This window comes from Struthio camelus, chromosome 20, assembly GCF_040807025.1.
Source record: "Struthio camelus isolate bStrCam1 chromosome 20, bStrCam1.hap1, whole genome shotgun sequence".
NCBI classification, from domain to species: domain Eukaryota; kingdom Metazoa; phylum Chordata; class Aves; order Struthioniformes; family Struthionidae; genus Struthio; species Struthio camelus.
Genome location: NC_090961.1, coordinates 6,683,993 through 6,698,849, shown reverse-complemented (window position 1 = coordinate 6,698,849; position 14,857 = coordinate 6,683,993). Strand labels below are relative to the sequence as shown.

Here is a 14,857-nt window from a genome sequence, read left to right as displayed (position 1 = left end):
TCCATGATCAAAAGAAGGCGTTTTTAATGTTAATGCTTTAAAAGGGAAGAGATTTGTTTATATGGCTTCTCTATCGGCAGGGAAGAAAAAATGGTGGGGTAAGGGAATACTTTTGGCTATTTCTGGGTATGTTCCATGCACTGACCAGCACTTAATGACACTGCTTTTGATTAGCAGAGGGTTTGAGGATTTGGATGGAAAAAGCAGTACACATCCGACACTGAGATTTTTACTAGTAAGAGTGGAAAATGCAGGTGATTTGGGAGGGAGATGTTTGCTACTGGTTCAAATTCTAGACCAATTCAAAGGGTGCTGTAAGATAATGCAGCTCTGTTGAAATCTGAAAAGTTGGCTGGCCTATGAAACTGTAATCACATGAAAAAAATTAAGCCAGGTATCTACATGGCATTGCATGTTTTGTGTTAGGTGTTCATATGGGGCAAGTAAGATCCGGCGCAAAAGTGGACTGTGTCTTTATGGAGCAGGTTGTAGAACAACTGTTGAAGTAGTATAATGTCATTTTAATATTGGTTTTGATTTACCTCATTTACTGGTCCCTGGCCAGCCCACCCAGATTTTGAGACAGATATGCTGCTGTGAAATCAAACCAAGTAACTGATTGCAAAACCCTGCCCTGGCAATAATCCATCACCTGAGACAAGCCAAATTGCAGCCAGAGCTTTAAGTTAAATGTGCTCTAGGGAAGATCCTCTCTAGGAGGATAGACTGAAATGCCTGAGAGATGTTTTCTACCTCTTAATTTGTATGTCATCCAGCTAATAAAGAAATATATGCCTAGGCTTTGCAGGTGCATAATTATCTTCTGCCCTCTTTAAGCAGTTACCGCTCCCTGTTCTGTTGCTTATTACACAAACTGGCTTCAGGCCTGCTAAGGAAACTAACTTTTCTTTTTGTTTTTTTTGTATCTAAACAGCCCGAGTTATGTTGTTCCAAGCAGTCTATCTCATGGAATTAAGCTTGTCAACCCCATGTTCCGAGGCTATGCACAGCAGGTGGGGCCTCAACCAAACCACTCCATTATTCCAAAAAATGGTGGGGTTTTTCTTCCTTGTGTCTGGAAACAGGAGATTGTGCTCGGGGTCATGCCCCTGCTTTGTGTCAGTGTTAGTGATCAGATAAAGCCCTTTGGGATTCAGGAGACCTGGGTTCTTTTCTAGGCCCTGCCTCTGACTTGCTGGTATCAAATCAGTGCATCTTTCTATGTCTGTCTTCTCACGTACAAAATTATGATGGTGACCTCCTTTATAAAGGGCTTTGAAATGTATTGCTATGTGCTATATAAGACTTAGGTATTAGCTGGTAAACCTGGATAAATCTGCGCTAAAATGTTAAAAATATGAGTGTTCTATATTCATTTTCTAGGGATTTACAGCAAAACAAATCTTACTTAAAGATAGTGTCTTTTTTTCTTTGAAGTTTTATGATGTGCGTCTCTAGTGTTTGTTCTTTAGAATAAAATGTAAACATCAAACTATGATTAGAAAAGAAGTGACAGTAGACAGTACATCTAAGCTGTGATACTGATAGCAAGTCAAAACAGTGGATAAAAATAAAGAAAGAACTTCTGTATTTATCTTTGATGTAAAGTATAAAGTACTTTGAATTGGAAAACTCTTTAGCTGTAAAGAGAGAAAGCTGAAAGCAAGGCAGGGCAGGCTAAAAGCCAAGCTTCCCTAAAATAACAGAAACTTAATTAACTGCCTAGAGTTGTCACAATACCAGGTAGCTTTCCAGCAGGTCCTTTGATGCCACTGTACCAGCTTTTTTTTTTTTTTTTTACCAAGTATTGTATATTTAGGAGCTTGTACCCTGACCATTTGGTTTTTGGTTCAATTCCCTGATTATTAAAGATTTTAATCTGCCCTCTCTGAGAGGGATCATCGTGAGCAGAAGACAGTTTTCATGAAAATTTTTTCTGTGGATAAGAATCTGCTGCCTTCATTAGGTTTCTGCTGGCCTCTTGCCTCTTATCTGTGGTAATACTCTGATGAATAAGCTCATGGTTTGCACGTTGCAGCTACTCTCTAGGTTTTCGGTGTCCTTCAGCTGAAGATGTTCTAAGATAAAAAGTAGGCCTTTCATCATTAGGAGTTAAAGCCCTTTGCTGAGGAGACAGGCTTGATGGTACACCTCTAGGGTACTTTGCTTTAGAAGGGTCTCCTTGTGTAACGGAAGTGGCTAACTTTTGTGAGCAGCATTGAAAGAGGCTGTGAATGGACCGATCTCTTTGTTCTTTTGCTCCTTTCCCATTTCTGGATGGACACTAACTAATGTGGAATTGCTCCTGGTTTTCAGGACACTCAGGAGTTCCTGCGCTGCCTGATGGATCAGCTTCACGAAGAACTAAAGGAACCAATTGTTGCTGAGACAAGGGATTTGGATACCAGTGACCAAGATGACAAGCGAGAGGGTGACCGCAGTCCTTCAGAGGATGAGTTCCTTTCCTGTGACTCGAGCAGTGACAGGGGTGAAGGGGATGGTCAAAGCCGGACCACTGGGGGCATGGGCAACAGCTCCCTGGCAGAGACGGAGTTGCTGATCCAGGATGAAGCAGGGAGAGGTATCTCTGAGAAAGAGAGAATGAAGGACCGTAAGTTCTCCTGTGGCCATCGGCGCAGCAACTCTGAGCAGGTGGATGAGGATGCAGATGTTGATACTACCATGATGCCAGTTGATGGTAGAGCCTCCCCTGAGATGCCCCCTGCTCCCTGTCCTGCTAGCCCGTGTAGGACACCAGGTATAAACCTCTTCCAGTCGTGTTATTTGTGAGAAGACGTTGTTTTCCTACAGTGGGACAACATTGTAACGCAATGGCAAACAACGCATAGTGTGACTACTCCTTCTATGGGTTTCAAAAAAGACTTTGCATCCAAGACTTTTTTTTTTTTCAGTACTCCTAGCAGTAGTTCTGCCTTTGTGCAAAAGTGCTGCTGTAAGAAAACATAACTGAGCCAGAAAAGTGTTTAGCTGGGCTAAAGTGCAATGGAGCTGAATGAGGACTACACCCTGAAGGCAATGAGAGCTGCCTCTCTCGAAACTGCAGACGCTATTAATGCCTTTTCTTAATTTAAGGAGGTTTTAAATGTGTACATTGTTTTAGCTGATAGGCTGGCCTGGGAAAATGTTGGCTGTGAAAGAGAAGTAAAAGAAGATAACTTGTTAATGTTGGACTGTGGGCTTTGTGCAGAGAAAAGAGAGATGCGCGGTTGGTATATTTTGTGCATTAGGGAAAAGAAAAGAGCAGCAGTTAAGATGTAGGTGTGGGGTCACCTGCAGCTGAACATATCCGATCTTTCAACACTTTTTTATGTAAGGCTCTTACTGTGCCAACTGGCACTGAAGGCAGCCATGCTCTTTATGTGGATTAAGGATACAGGAGCAAGCTGTAAAACCTGATTAGGCACAAGTGTGATAAAAATGGTGTTTTGTTTTTCTTTAATATAATTATTAGCTCTTTAGTATAGCTCTATATGCATTCTTATTCATGCGCTGAGGGGGCTGTCATTTGCCAATCTGTGCAAGTGGGACAGTTAATAGATACTGAACTCTCTGTGCTGGGCAAGACTTTGTGCTAGAACTCAGGGCTGGGAGCCGGGCTGAGACGGACTGCAATAGGCTGGGCTTGCATAACTGAGATTTTCAGCAGTATTTTTTCCCCCTCCTTGTTTTCCAAACAGAGCCTGACAACGATGCTTACGTGCGCTGCTCTTCACGCCCCTGCAGTCCAGTTCATCATGAGATGCACTCCAAGCTCTCTAGCAGTCCCCCTCGCTCCAGTCCTGCCAGGCTTGGACCCTCCTATGTACTCAAGAAAGGTAGAGCAAAGATGTCTGGCATATGCTTGGAGGCAAAGGGGAGCATGTGGAGGAGGTGGTGTTCATTTGCAGGAGAAAGAATCCATCATGCTCTTTTGTTAACAGTTGTAAGAAATGCTGATTCTCCTGGACATCACTGCTTTGTAAGATAGTGTTAGGCAAAGAATCCAGTAAACTTTCTGCAACTGAAGTCAAGCTCTGTGCACAACAGATATTCTAGTGTGCTCATATATTGGAGCCTGAAATGATTTCCATGTCTATGTCTGCATGCTCTGTTATTAATAAAATAACTATGAAGTCCCCGGTACAATTTCTGTCCTTTTGTGGAGTCTGCCAGACTTTGTCTGCCAGACTTGTACTTCATAGCATGTCTAGGGACTGTAAGATGATGTTACTGAGAGTCTCCTGGCTCTCAGACGTTTTGGGCTCACAATAATAGAACTAAGGGTAAAAATGTCAATTCGGTGCTGGGAGCATTGTTAAGGCTTCAGGATGGAGGCTGGCTTTTGTTACTGTTAAACTTGTCTCTTCATCCCAAGCAAACTGCAGAACTAAATCCCCCATCCTTGCGTGAGCTGCAAACACAATGATGTGTGCTGATACCACTGTCCCTACAGCTGTTCAATAACAGCATTCTTTCCTAAACTCTGCGCTAGCCCCTTGGCTGAGGTCAGTGCAGCCACAGATGTTCTGGCCTGATAAAAAGCACTCTGTGTGCATAGGAAGGAGGGTTTGTTATTAAACAAAACAGCCGTGTTCAGCCAGTCCTTGGCTGAGAGTCTTCCCCAGCATAAGACACCTGGGGTACACATGGCAAACGCCAGAAAGGAAAGGACAAAGTACACAAGCAGGTGAAGGGGGAGAGGAAATAAAGTGTAAAGCTTAGGAGAAAATACTGCGGGGCCTCAGAAAAGTAGGGACTCTATGTGACGGAGTGAGGCCTCTGAACATATAGTAAGAGGATGGAGGTGAGATTTCCAGAAACACAATTTCCGCCTGCCGAGAGCGGGCTCATTTGTATTAGGACAGTTGGCTACCTCCCCTTTCTTTGTACCATCTGAAGCAGCAGGGTTCTTCATGCCAGTTTACCATGGGCTCCACTGTCTTGTTGGCACGCAAGTGGGGTCTGAACGCGCAGGGCAGCGCTTGTCCTATGCTCTTGTTGTGTGGCTGCATGACTGCTGAGACAGCAGACTGGGAAAGAGCTGCTAGATGACGGGGCTTCCTTTTCTCTTTCAGCCCAGATGCAGGCTTCTGGGAAAAAGAAGAAAGAACTTCGTTATCGCAGTGTGATTTCTGACATCTTTGATGGCTCCATTCTCAGCCTGGTGCAGTGCCTCACCTGTGACAGAGTGAGTCCCCTGATGGCTGTCAATCAAAAAAGCCCAATCCTGTAGCTTTTCGGCCTCTGCTTGGGAAATGGCACTTCGGTTCCCAAATACTGTGGGATGCAGTAGGCCTGCTAAAATGACAATAGACGGGTGGTGGGTGAGGCGTGAGAAACCTACCATGCCAAGAAATAGCCTATCTCTGTAGGGGCCTGTTTGCTTATCTGTGTTACTGAGTTGGCCTAGCAATGTCACATTGATATTAGAAAACTGATTCGTGCGCTGCAAAAGACGTGTCAAAAGTCTTCCTGCTGATGGCAGTTAGAAACAATTAACCGGAGTGGGCTGCTCTTAATGCCAACTCGGGCTTCTAGCCTAGACAAAGTCCAAGCAGTGATAAAAGGTGATGAAGATCATGTCCCAGCTCCGTTATGTGCACAGGAAACCCAGGCCCCTTCCTCTTGGATATTTCCAGGTTTCTACGACAGTGGAGACGTTCCAGGACCTGTCACTCCCAATCCCAGGGAAGGAGGACTTGGCCAAGCTGCACTCTGCCATCTACCAAAACGTGCCGGCTAAGACGGGGGCGTGTGGTGACAACTATGCCTCGCAAGGCTGGATTGCTTTCATCATGGAGTATATCCGGAGGTGTGTTCCCTATGCAGGGCCTCTTTCTCCTGGGGTTGGCCCTGCCATGGCTGGAAGACAGCTAGCTGTAACCGGTGGTGCTTACAGCAGAAATGTCAATTGTAACCATTCCTTGGATGAGGACAGTATCTCACAGGTCTGTTTCGGCCTTTTCGCATAAACCAGCTACTCTTGTTCCGTCATTCCCTTTGAGACCTCTTGTGCAGCTGGTAATCCTTCACTTACATCTGCCCTCCAGAGCAGATGAATTACCAGTGTAGTTTTCCAAATTGTTTCCAGTTTGAGCAATCCCAGTAGGAACTTCAGCTGAGGGGAAATTGTTGCTTTCGCCGCACCTCTGCGAGGCTGTAATGAGGCTATGAGGCCAACTTAGGACCTGCAAGCTTGAAGGAAACCAAACCATTTGGGGTTTTGTAAGCCAAAGTGTCCAGCTAGTTCATCTACAGTTCTTTCTCTCCATCCCCTCTCTTCTGCAGATTCGTGGTTTCCTGTATCCCGAGCTGGTTTTGGGGTCCTGTTGTGACGCTGGAGGATTGTCTTGCTGCCTTTTTTGCAGCAGATGAGTTGAAGGGTGAGTTAGCTTCCGTGGGGACTGACAGCAAGAAACAAGAAAAATTCATGGAAGAATGTTTCACATGCATTCTGGAGGTGGATGGAAAGCCTGCCACAGTATTTCACTCAGAAACTGGCAGTACCAAAACTTTATAGTTCACTTTCTCTGGACAGAAATGAGTTTTCCCATCTGCTCAAGGGTGCTTCTTTTTCATTTTGAATCGAGGTGCAAGTGTTCTCAGCCAGGAGCAGACATGGCTGTTGTTCGTTTTTGAGTGCTGTGGCTCCTTACCCCCTTAGATTCTTAGCTTTCTCCATCCATTTCTTAAGCTCTAAAGGACTTGCACCATCTGACATATACGCTCGTGTCGGTGGACAACTGTATATTTTTCTGCTAGCTGACTACATTCTCTTCATGCCTACACTTATTGAGGGAAGTACTTGTTTTGATTTCTTCTTACCGTGGCTTCCCCACGAGGCTACTTAACTTGGCTTCCCCACACTGAATGGAAGCGTATCGTTATCGGAGTTGTGTGCTGTGAGTAACTGCATAACTTTTCTTCATCTGCAGGGGACAACATGTACAGTTGTGAGCGGTGTAAAAAGTAAGTCTGCGTTATCTGTATTGCGTTATATTTCTGGAATGTCATTTCTCTGTCCAACTGTCAAAAATTTTGCTCTGCCTTCTACCTGAATGTTTCTTTTGCTAACTGGCATGTAAAATCTGCCTTGCCTTATGCTAGAGTTCTGATCTTCAGAGATCACTGATCTCAGGTAGGAGAAGTGCTAGCTGTGGGAAAAGAAAGAAGAGGAGGGGTATGAATGGGGATGTGGCTTGGCAGTAATGGGGTTATTGTATTAGAAAGAAGAGACATGACAAACTGCTCATACTGTGCTTCATTTGGGAAGGGTGCTGCAAAGGGCCTGAATTTGTTGCTGATGACATCCAAGGATTTGTCTTGGATTTCAAAGTGAGCAAGACTGGATGCAGAACTTGGCCCGAGTGGCCTTGCCTTTTGGCGTTCCTTTCCTCTAGAGATTTCTCACAAGTGGTTTCTCCTTCTCCCTCAGACTGCGGAATGGAGTGAAGTACTGCAAAGTCCTCCGGCTACCAGAGGTGAGTAAAAGCAGCTTGTTTCCTAGTTCTCTCTCAGCTGCTGCCGCTGTTTGAGGAAGTAAGGAGGCTAGACCTAGCATGGAAATAGCAGTCTGTTTTGGTAGCAAAGTCCTTTATGTAGACCAGAAGAGATTTCTAAGCTGATGAGCCGGCAGGATTTATGAGTAAAGGGCAAGAAACCCTTGCAAAGAGCAGAGCATGCACAGAGATGCTGGCGGATCAGAGTACCCGTTAGCAACGCTGCACTGTGGTGCTCTCTGTCTCTGCTCTTTTAGATTCTTTGCATCCACTTGAAACGGTTCCGGCATGAGGTGATGTATTCCTTCAAGATCAACAGTCATGTCTCCTTCCCCTTGGAAGGGCTGGATCTGCGACCTTTCCTAGCCAAGGAGTGTGTCTCCCAGATCACCACCTACGATCTCCTGTCAGTCATCTGCCATCACGGCACAGCAGGCAGTAAGTCCTTCTTCCTAGGAGTATATGTTAGAGGTGATCGATTATGAAAGAGATGAGTATGAGAAGGCCAGAAGTGTGTTCCAGGGCTAGCCAGCACCGCTTCTGGGATGAAGGTGGTGCTCTGCAGTGTACGGCCCACTCTCCTGTTCCTAGGCTTGCTCAGCCTCTGCCCTTTGAAGCTGGGCAGCTTTTGATAGATCCCCTGCAGCTATTTCAGTCTTGCTGCTAGGTTGGCTCATACCCCAGGGTTCATGCTCATTAAAGAAGCCCTTTCCAAGGTAGGCAGATCGGGGTGTCAGTGGCAGGTTCCCATACTCCTGCAAAGCTTGCCTGAACAGGAATTCTGCCTCTCTTGCTTTTTCTCCTTTCTGTGCCAGCAGCTCATGGCTAATCCTTGCTGTGCTGCTGACATTATCCCAGGCCTGACTTCTCTCTGCACTCTGTTGCATTTCCTCTGTTACAGGTGGGCATTACATAGCCTACTGCCAGAACGTGATCAATGGCCAGTGGTATGAGTTTGATGACCAGTATGTCACTGAAGTCCATGAGACTGTGGTACAGAATGCAGAAGCCTATGTCTTGTTCTACAGGTGAGCCGTGCCCCGGATGCAGCAGTCCCTTGCTGGTGGCAGAATACCTGGAAATGTCTTTGGAAAACTAAAATTTCAGGGATTGCTTCATTTTCTCTTCCCTTCTCTACTGAAGGAAAAGCAGTGAAGAGGCTGTGCGAGAGCGCCAAAAAGTTGTGTCCCTTGCCAGCATGAAGGAGCACAGTTTACTCCAGTTCTACATCTCTCGCGAGTGGCTCAATAAATTCAACACCTTTGCTGAGCCTGGTCCTATCACCAATCACACCTTTTTGTGCTCTCATGGAGGTAAGGCACTGCTGCTGGACCTGGGAATAGCGTGCAACTTTCAGCTGCACCCTTTTGCTGCCTGATACGTTAACAAATACAGGGGGGGAAAAAAAAGCTCCAACTATAGTCCTGATACAATGAATGCTGCAGTAGGATCCACTTCATTGGCAGAAACTCCAGCTTGCTCAGGGAGAGATAAGACAATTACCCCATTGTCCTGCTGATCGGAGGCCCAGAGGGATGTGAAGTGCTGGGAAACAACAATTTTCAGTTCTCTGGTTGTTTTTAAAAACAAACCTGTGGAAAGCAGATAAGGCAGCATTTATCTGTGTTACCCTATCAGGAAGGTTGGCTGTCAGTGTTTGTTTGGAGAATGGAGCACACGCTACTGAAGAGAGTTGATAACAGACATGTTTTACTGTTCTGTGTCTTGATTTATCATGCTGGGAAGCCCTCATATGTTTATAAATTTCCATTTGAAAATGAAGCACTTGATTTAGAAATTGAGGCCATTAATTGAGAAACCTCCAAAATTAACGAACTCTTGACTGTTTTCCTTCAACAGAGAAAGCCGATTCCAGAATCGGGAAGCTTTCAGTGGGAAAGATCTGCCTTTTTGCTATTTGTGTCTTTATCCGACAATAACCAGTTCTCTGGTTAACTCTCTCGCCTTTCATTCACAGGAATCCCTCCTAATAAATATCATTACATTGATGACCTGGTGGTGATTCTACCCCAGAACGTGTGGGAATATCTCTACAACAGGTGAGGATGTCCAGTTCATTCCTCCCTCCACTGTGTTCTGTTAACTAGACTAGTCTGTCATCCTGGGGTCTTCCCAACTCGGCAGCGACCAAGACGTGATGCCTTCCCATAGGCACCTTATAGGTTTATACAGTACTTGGTGTGGACAGCCAAACGTGGTATTTGGTAGAGCCTCCTAATTTGACCAAAATGAGCTGTATCAATGCATCGTCCCAGAGCAATATTGCTGTGACCCTTGCTGTGTAGAGCAAAGTCAGTACCATCCATTCAGAAAACAGCTGCAGACACCCCTCCTTACCAGTGCCTGGAGTAGTGTTTTTAAAAAAAAAAAAAAAAAAAATCAATCTCTGTAAGATTCGGGGTTGGGAAGCGCTTCTGCCCTGCTGCAGTTCTCCATTCCCTTCCCTCTCTTCCTGGGCTCAGGTTCGGGGGTGGCCCTGCTGTGAACCATCTGTACGTGTGCTCGATTTGCCAAGTGGAGATTGAAGCCCTTGCCAAACGCAGGAGAATTGAAATCGACACCTTCATCAAGGTTCGTATGGGAAGGATCTGGCAAAGGGTGGAGGTGGAAACGGAGACCTCGTCACAGACATTTAGTGGAAAACTCTTGCCCCTGCCTTCCAGAACGTGATCTACAGCATGGCCAGGACATTGATTATGGGGGTTCCCCAGTGGTACCAGCATGGAGAGGGGCAGCTGGAACATGATAATGCTGTGTGTAGCTGCATGGAGACATGAAGTTTGAAACCATCCTGGTCTCTTGTCTGCTCTAGTAAGCAGGAACAGGTTGTGAGGAAGGTGGTGGGATTACAGGGGATAGCTTGAAGAATGGTGGGGCTGCCTGACAGTTAATGGAAGGGTCTCCCCCTCATCTCAGCAGTGACTTAAATCCTTCCCTCCTTTCTCTGCTCTTCCAGCTGAACAAGGCTTTCCAGGCAGAGGAGTCTCCAAGCGTCATCTACTGTATTAGCATGCAGTGGTTCCGTGAGTGGGAAGCCTTTGTCAAGGGGAAGGATAACGGTAAGAAGCCAGAGACCTCTGGAGTCTGTCAGTGGTGAAAGGAAGGCGGAATGGAAATAAGGATGGTACTTGCTGGGTGCACTTCAGTGAGCATTGTACCTGACTGGTATGACTTGATGCTGAATGGAGTTAGTGACCAGCCACTCAGGCTGCCTGCAGATCCCTGAGGGCAGGGCAGAAATAACAAGAGATCTACCTTGGGAAATAAGCTGAATCTGGTGGAAACGGAGCCTGGCAGGGTGCACGGCATGGTTGTCAGATCTCGTTTCTGAGCAGCTTCTTACAAGCATAAGCGCACAGTCAAGGACCACATCAGCAGTAACTACGTCAGCCTTTTGTTTTTCAGTTCCCACGTAATGGAAGTGGATGTCTTTGCCCTGGAAGGTCTGGACTTTACTGCTCCAGACAGATTCCCCTGGGTACTGTTGCTGTTCTTACTGCCTTTTCCGGCAGGTCAGAGTTCCCTATCTGTTGGGAAATTCCTTTACTGTAGGGTTTTGTGTTTAATATTGCTTTCTCTAACTAGAGCTCTCCATACCTGATGGCAGTGTATTGATTCCCTGTATTGTTAGTATTAATGTTGAGCTTTTTCCTCCATGAACGATCCCTTCCCCACATATCAGTTGGCATCAGCCACTTACTTAAAAAGCCCCCTGAACTTAATATCCCTCTAATATGAATACTCTACAGCTTAGCAAAAGCCTCTTCTCAGTCTTCACTGGCTCTGCTGCCTCTAAGCCAGATGATGGTCAGAAGATGGGTGGAAAGCGTGGAAAACAGAATGGTTTTCTGACACATTTCTTCTCTTACAGAGCCTCCTGGACCAATAGACAACAGCAAGATTGCACTTACAAAAGCCGGTGGCCACGTGCAAGTTAAGCAGGGTAAGGCTTGTTGTGTTTGCTGACTTTGAAGTTTTGTTCCTGAAATATCCATCTGTCCGTAACGAAGCAGGAACACAGCAAGATGGTTTTCTAGAAGATGAGAGTTCTCTGCACACATCTCTGTGCTGACTGCCCTGAGTGAGCCATCTCAACTCTCCATTTGGCAGCTCCTGCATGACCCACTTGATGATGTGACTTTCTATAGTAAAACCTGCAGTCTCCCATCTGCTTCTGTTGCTGTTCCCCAAGCCCTTTCCACCATTTTCTCCTTTGCCCAGGATGGAGCTTAAATCTTTGTGTTGCTCTTGACTTCAGCATCTGCTGTGGTTCAGCTTGTGAAATAACTCTGCTTCTGTTTATGCTGAGCTCTCCTGTCAAACAGATAAAGATGGCATTTATACCTTGGTATCTCTCAAAGCAATCATTTCTGCTTTCTTCCATCGCTGTAACCTTCATAGCAAAGTTCTCTACTTTACGAGCTTGGTGCTTTGAACATTTTAAGCTGTCCTTCCCAGGTGTTTTTTCAGTTTCCTCTGGTGGCAGAACCCAAACTGCCTGGGGCTGATGTGTCTGAGTGCGTTTTTGTAGGCCCCCTAGGCTGTCAGAGCTCGTTCAGTGCTGTGCATGAGAGAGAGGGTTAGATAGGCCCTTATAGCATGGGCTGTTATTGCTCGCTTCCTTTTAGGGGGAATGAAGATGCGAATGCAGCAGGACCCCAGAGCAGTCGGCTGAACTGCCATGGAGCCTCAGTGGCTTCCAGCAGCAGGTGGCACTGCAGAGGGCTGGCTGGGACTGCTGTCACTACAGCTGCTTGGTGCAGAGCTGCCACCTTGGGTGGGTGTGTGTGGGGGGGGGGGGGAGCGTTCTGGTTGGTACCTGTAGTTTGCACTGTCTGAATCCACTCATGCCTTCCTGTGCCTCACTTTTCCTGGTGATGGGCCTGGGCAGGGAGAGGTTGGAGAGGATGTCTTCCTGGCTGTGACACGCCAGGCTTTCCGCATTGTGGCTGCACAGAGCAAGCACCTGCGCTGCGGACCTGGCTGCCTGTGTGATTACTGCTGTTGTTCTTTTCAGGTGCTGATTATGGGCAGATTTCTGAGGAGACATGGATTTATTTAAGCACGCTATATGGAGGGGGCCCAGAAATTGCTATCAGACAGAACGTGGCCCAGGCCCAGGAACTGGAGAACCTACACGGGGAGCAGAAGATTGAAGCGGAGACTCGGGCTGTGTGAACAGTGCGGGATGGGGCAGGGAAGGTATGGCACGAATACGTCTATGTGGGGCTGAAAGGCTGGGGAATCCTGAGGAGTCAAACCTCTTTCTCTGTCTGGTACTCAAAGGTATGTGCAATGCCCACCACCACTTCTTGGGAAGGCAGGTTTCCTCCACTGTCCTTTCATGTGGTTTTGGATATAGAGATGGTGCTGGAAAAGACTGTGAAAAATTGACTTTTCTATAATTCATCTGTGCACCCCCCCAGTGGGGATAAAGCCATGGGGGGGGGGGAGGGAAGGGGAGACTGCAGCCAAACTTCGCTAGGAAATGTTTTGACTTGATCCCTCTCCCTTTTGTTGGCTTACAAGAAGCCAGCACTCCCAGCCTGCCCCCCAGTGAATTGAATCTCTCTGCTCCTTTGCAGGGTTTGCTTCTGGCACTTTTTTTTTTTTTTTTAATACTCCAATGTATAAAGATAATGAAATGTTATTTATGTTTCCAGTGTGCAATGTTGCAACTAGAGAAACCTGTTTATCTGAAGCTGACTAAAGCCACAAGGTCTCCTGACTGATAAGTTTTGTGCTGGTGGAGCACAGCTGACACAACTTCTGGTTTTGCTCCTTATCTAGTTCTTGCAACGTCAGTTGCAACTAGGAAATCTTGAAAGAGGCTGTTTTCCCCCTCCCCTGGCCGTAGCTACACCTTCATGGTCCTGCAGAATTCTTTCCTCCTTGCATCAGATGCCATGTGTTCAGCAAGGTTTCAGAGAACAAAGCTGCAAGACAAGTTCTTCAAATGGCTTCCCACTGAACTGTTTCCTCTAACGCTCCTGGCAGCTCTGTAGATAGGGATGCAGCCCCCTGGGTATTAAGCTCACAGGGGTGGTACATGAACAGCTTAAACACAAAGCTGTTAGCTGGGCAGACTTCATCAGAGCTGGACACAAGACAGCTGTGATGCAGACTTTTGGGCTCCTGTTCTGGTTAATATGAAATTCCCTCATCTGCTTGTCCAGACTCTGTTCTCAGAAGGACCCTGCTGTAAGCATAGACCTGTCTCCACATCTTTTATGAGAAGCGATGGCTGTGTCAAGGATGAGGAGGCCCCTCTGAGGGATTTGTTTGCCCAGAGCCTAGTCAGATGGGTCACCTCTAGACAGGGCAGTAATTCAGCACTGGGGAAGGTGCCCAGCTGCACAGGCCTCAGGCTGTTGAAGCAGCCTCTTCGGAAGGAGCTGTTTTCTGCAAACAAGCCCCCACCTGTGTGCTGAGCTCATTCTAGCTTCTCAACACTGATCTTGTTTGTGTATACAGTGGCTCATTTAATGAACAGAAATAACTTGCTCCCCAATCTACTGCTGCTAACGCAACCACGGAGCACCCGATTAACAGGCAGAGGAGAGAGGAATTAAGATGAAAAAGGCTAAACGCTACTCTTCTCAGCAGGGCTGTTCAAAACTCTTCACCTTGCTGGCTTAAAGATGAATGATAGTAAAATTCCATGCGACTTTGCAAGCCCTCAAGTGAGAGTTGATGGAAGCAGAGCAAGGCAGGGGCGGCCTCTCCCTTGGGCCTGAGCAAACTCTTGGCCTGAAGAGCCAAACTGTTCCTAATGGTTTTGGACCCTTCATGATTCCTCAGCATCAGTCTGGCCTTGGTACCAGACTCCAACAGGAGGCTATGACCTCCTACGCACTTACTGTGCCCTTATATAGAAGAAAAAGGGTGGGAGGGGTGAAAGGAAGGCTGCTCTTCAACTCACAGCTAGGAGTGGAAAAGGGTGTGGGAGAGAAGAGTTTCTGAAATGAAAAACGTGGCCTTCAGATGTCTTTGACCAAATGTTTGCTGCAAACAGCAAATTCTTCTTTAAAAAAGTCTCTGTAAATGGTTCAGCATGTTAATTTCACTATCCTATTTATTGGATGCTTGTATATCCCCAGCCAGGCCAGAGGGGAGGTCAGAGAATGAGCCACTGTTGGAATTTCTCATTGTTTTAAGCTGTCTGTGTTAGCCACTGCAGCCTTCTTGGATTCTGCTGCAGACCCTGTATGGCTGCATGTCTGTGTTGTGTCTGTGCCATGCAGAAGATGCTGTACAGATTGTAATAACACTCCTGTGCTTAAGTGTTACATTTTGTGCTGAAACCGTGTCACAATAAATACATGTGCATTCAACAA

At 46.4% G+C, this 14,857-nt stretch overlaps 1 protein-coding gene across 6 annotated transcripts in view; it reads left to right on the top strand.

Moving 5' to 3' along the window:
• USP20 (ubiquitin specific peptidase 20) overlaps positions 1-14,857 on the top strand; it is a 24,476-nt gene extending 9,619 nt beyond the window's left edge. For 4 of the 6 annotated variants that reach the window (XM_068914858.1, XM_068914861.1, XM_068914862.1 and 1 more), the window contains 16 exons: positions 935-1,013; positions 2,317-2,758; positions 3,699-3,836; positions 5,076-5,188; positions 5,640-5,812; positions 6,289-6,383; positions 6,936-6,969; positions 7,436-7,481; positions 7,757-7,937; positions 8,401-8,527; positions 8,643-8,812; positions 9,478-9,559; positions 9,983-10,091; positions 10,477-10,579; positions 11,392-11,463; positions 12,538-14,857. In XM_068914858.1, the coding sequence (XP_068770959.1) occupies positions 935-1,013; positions 2,317-2,758; positions 3,699-3,836; positions 5,076-5,188; positions 5,640-5,812; positions 6,289-6,383; positions 6,936-6,969; positions 7,436-7,481; positions 7,757-7,937; positions 8,401-8,527; positions 8,643-8,812; positions 9,478-9,559; positions 9,983-10,091; positions 10,477-10,579; positions 11,392-11,463; positions 12,538-12,698 (2,125 nt within the window). In that variant the 3' untranslated portion in view covers positions 12,699-14,857. The remainder of the gene's footprint in view (positions 1-934; positions 1,014-2,316; positions 2,759-3,698; positions 3,837-5,075; positions 5,189-5,639; positions 5,813-6,288; positions 6,384-6,935; positions 6,970-7,435; positions 7,482-7,756; positions 7,938-8,400; positions 8,528-8,642; positions 8,813-9,477; positions 9,560-9,982; positions 10,092-10,476; positions 10,580-11,391; positions 11,464-12,537) is intronic. The other 2 variants (XM_068914863.1, XM_068914864.1) reach the window with 1 other exon arrangement.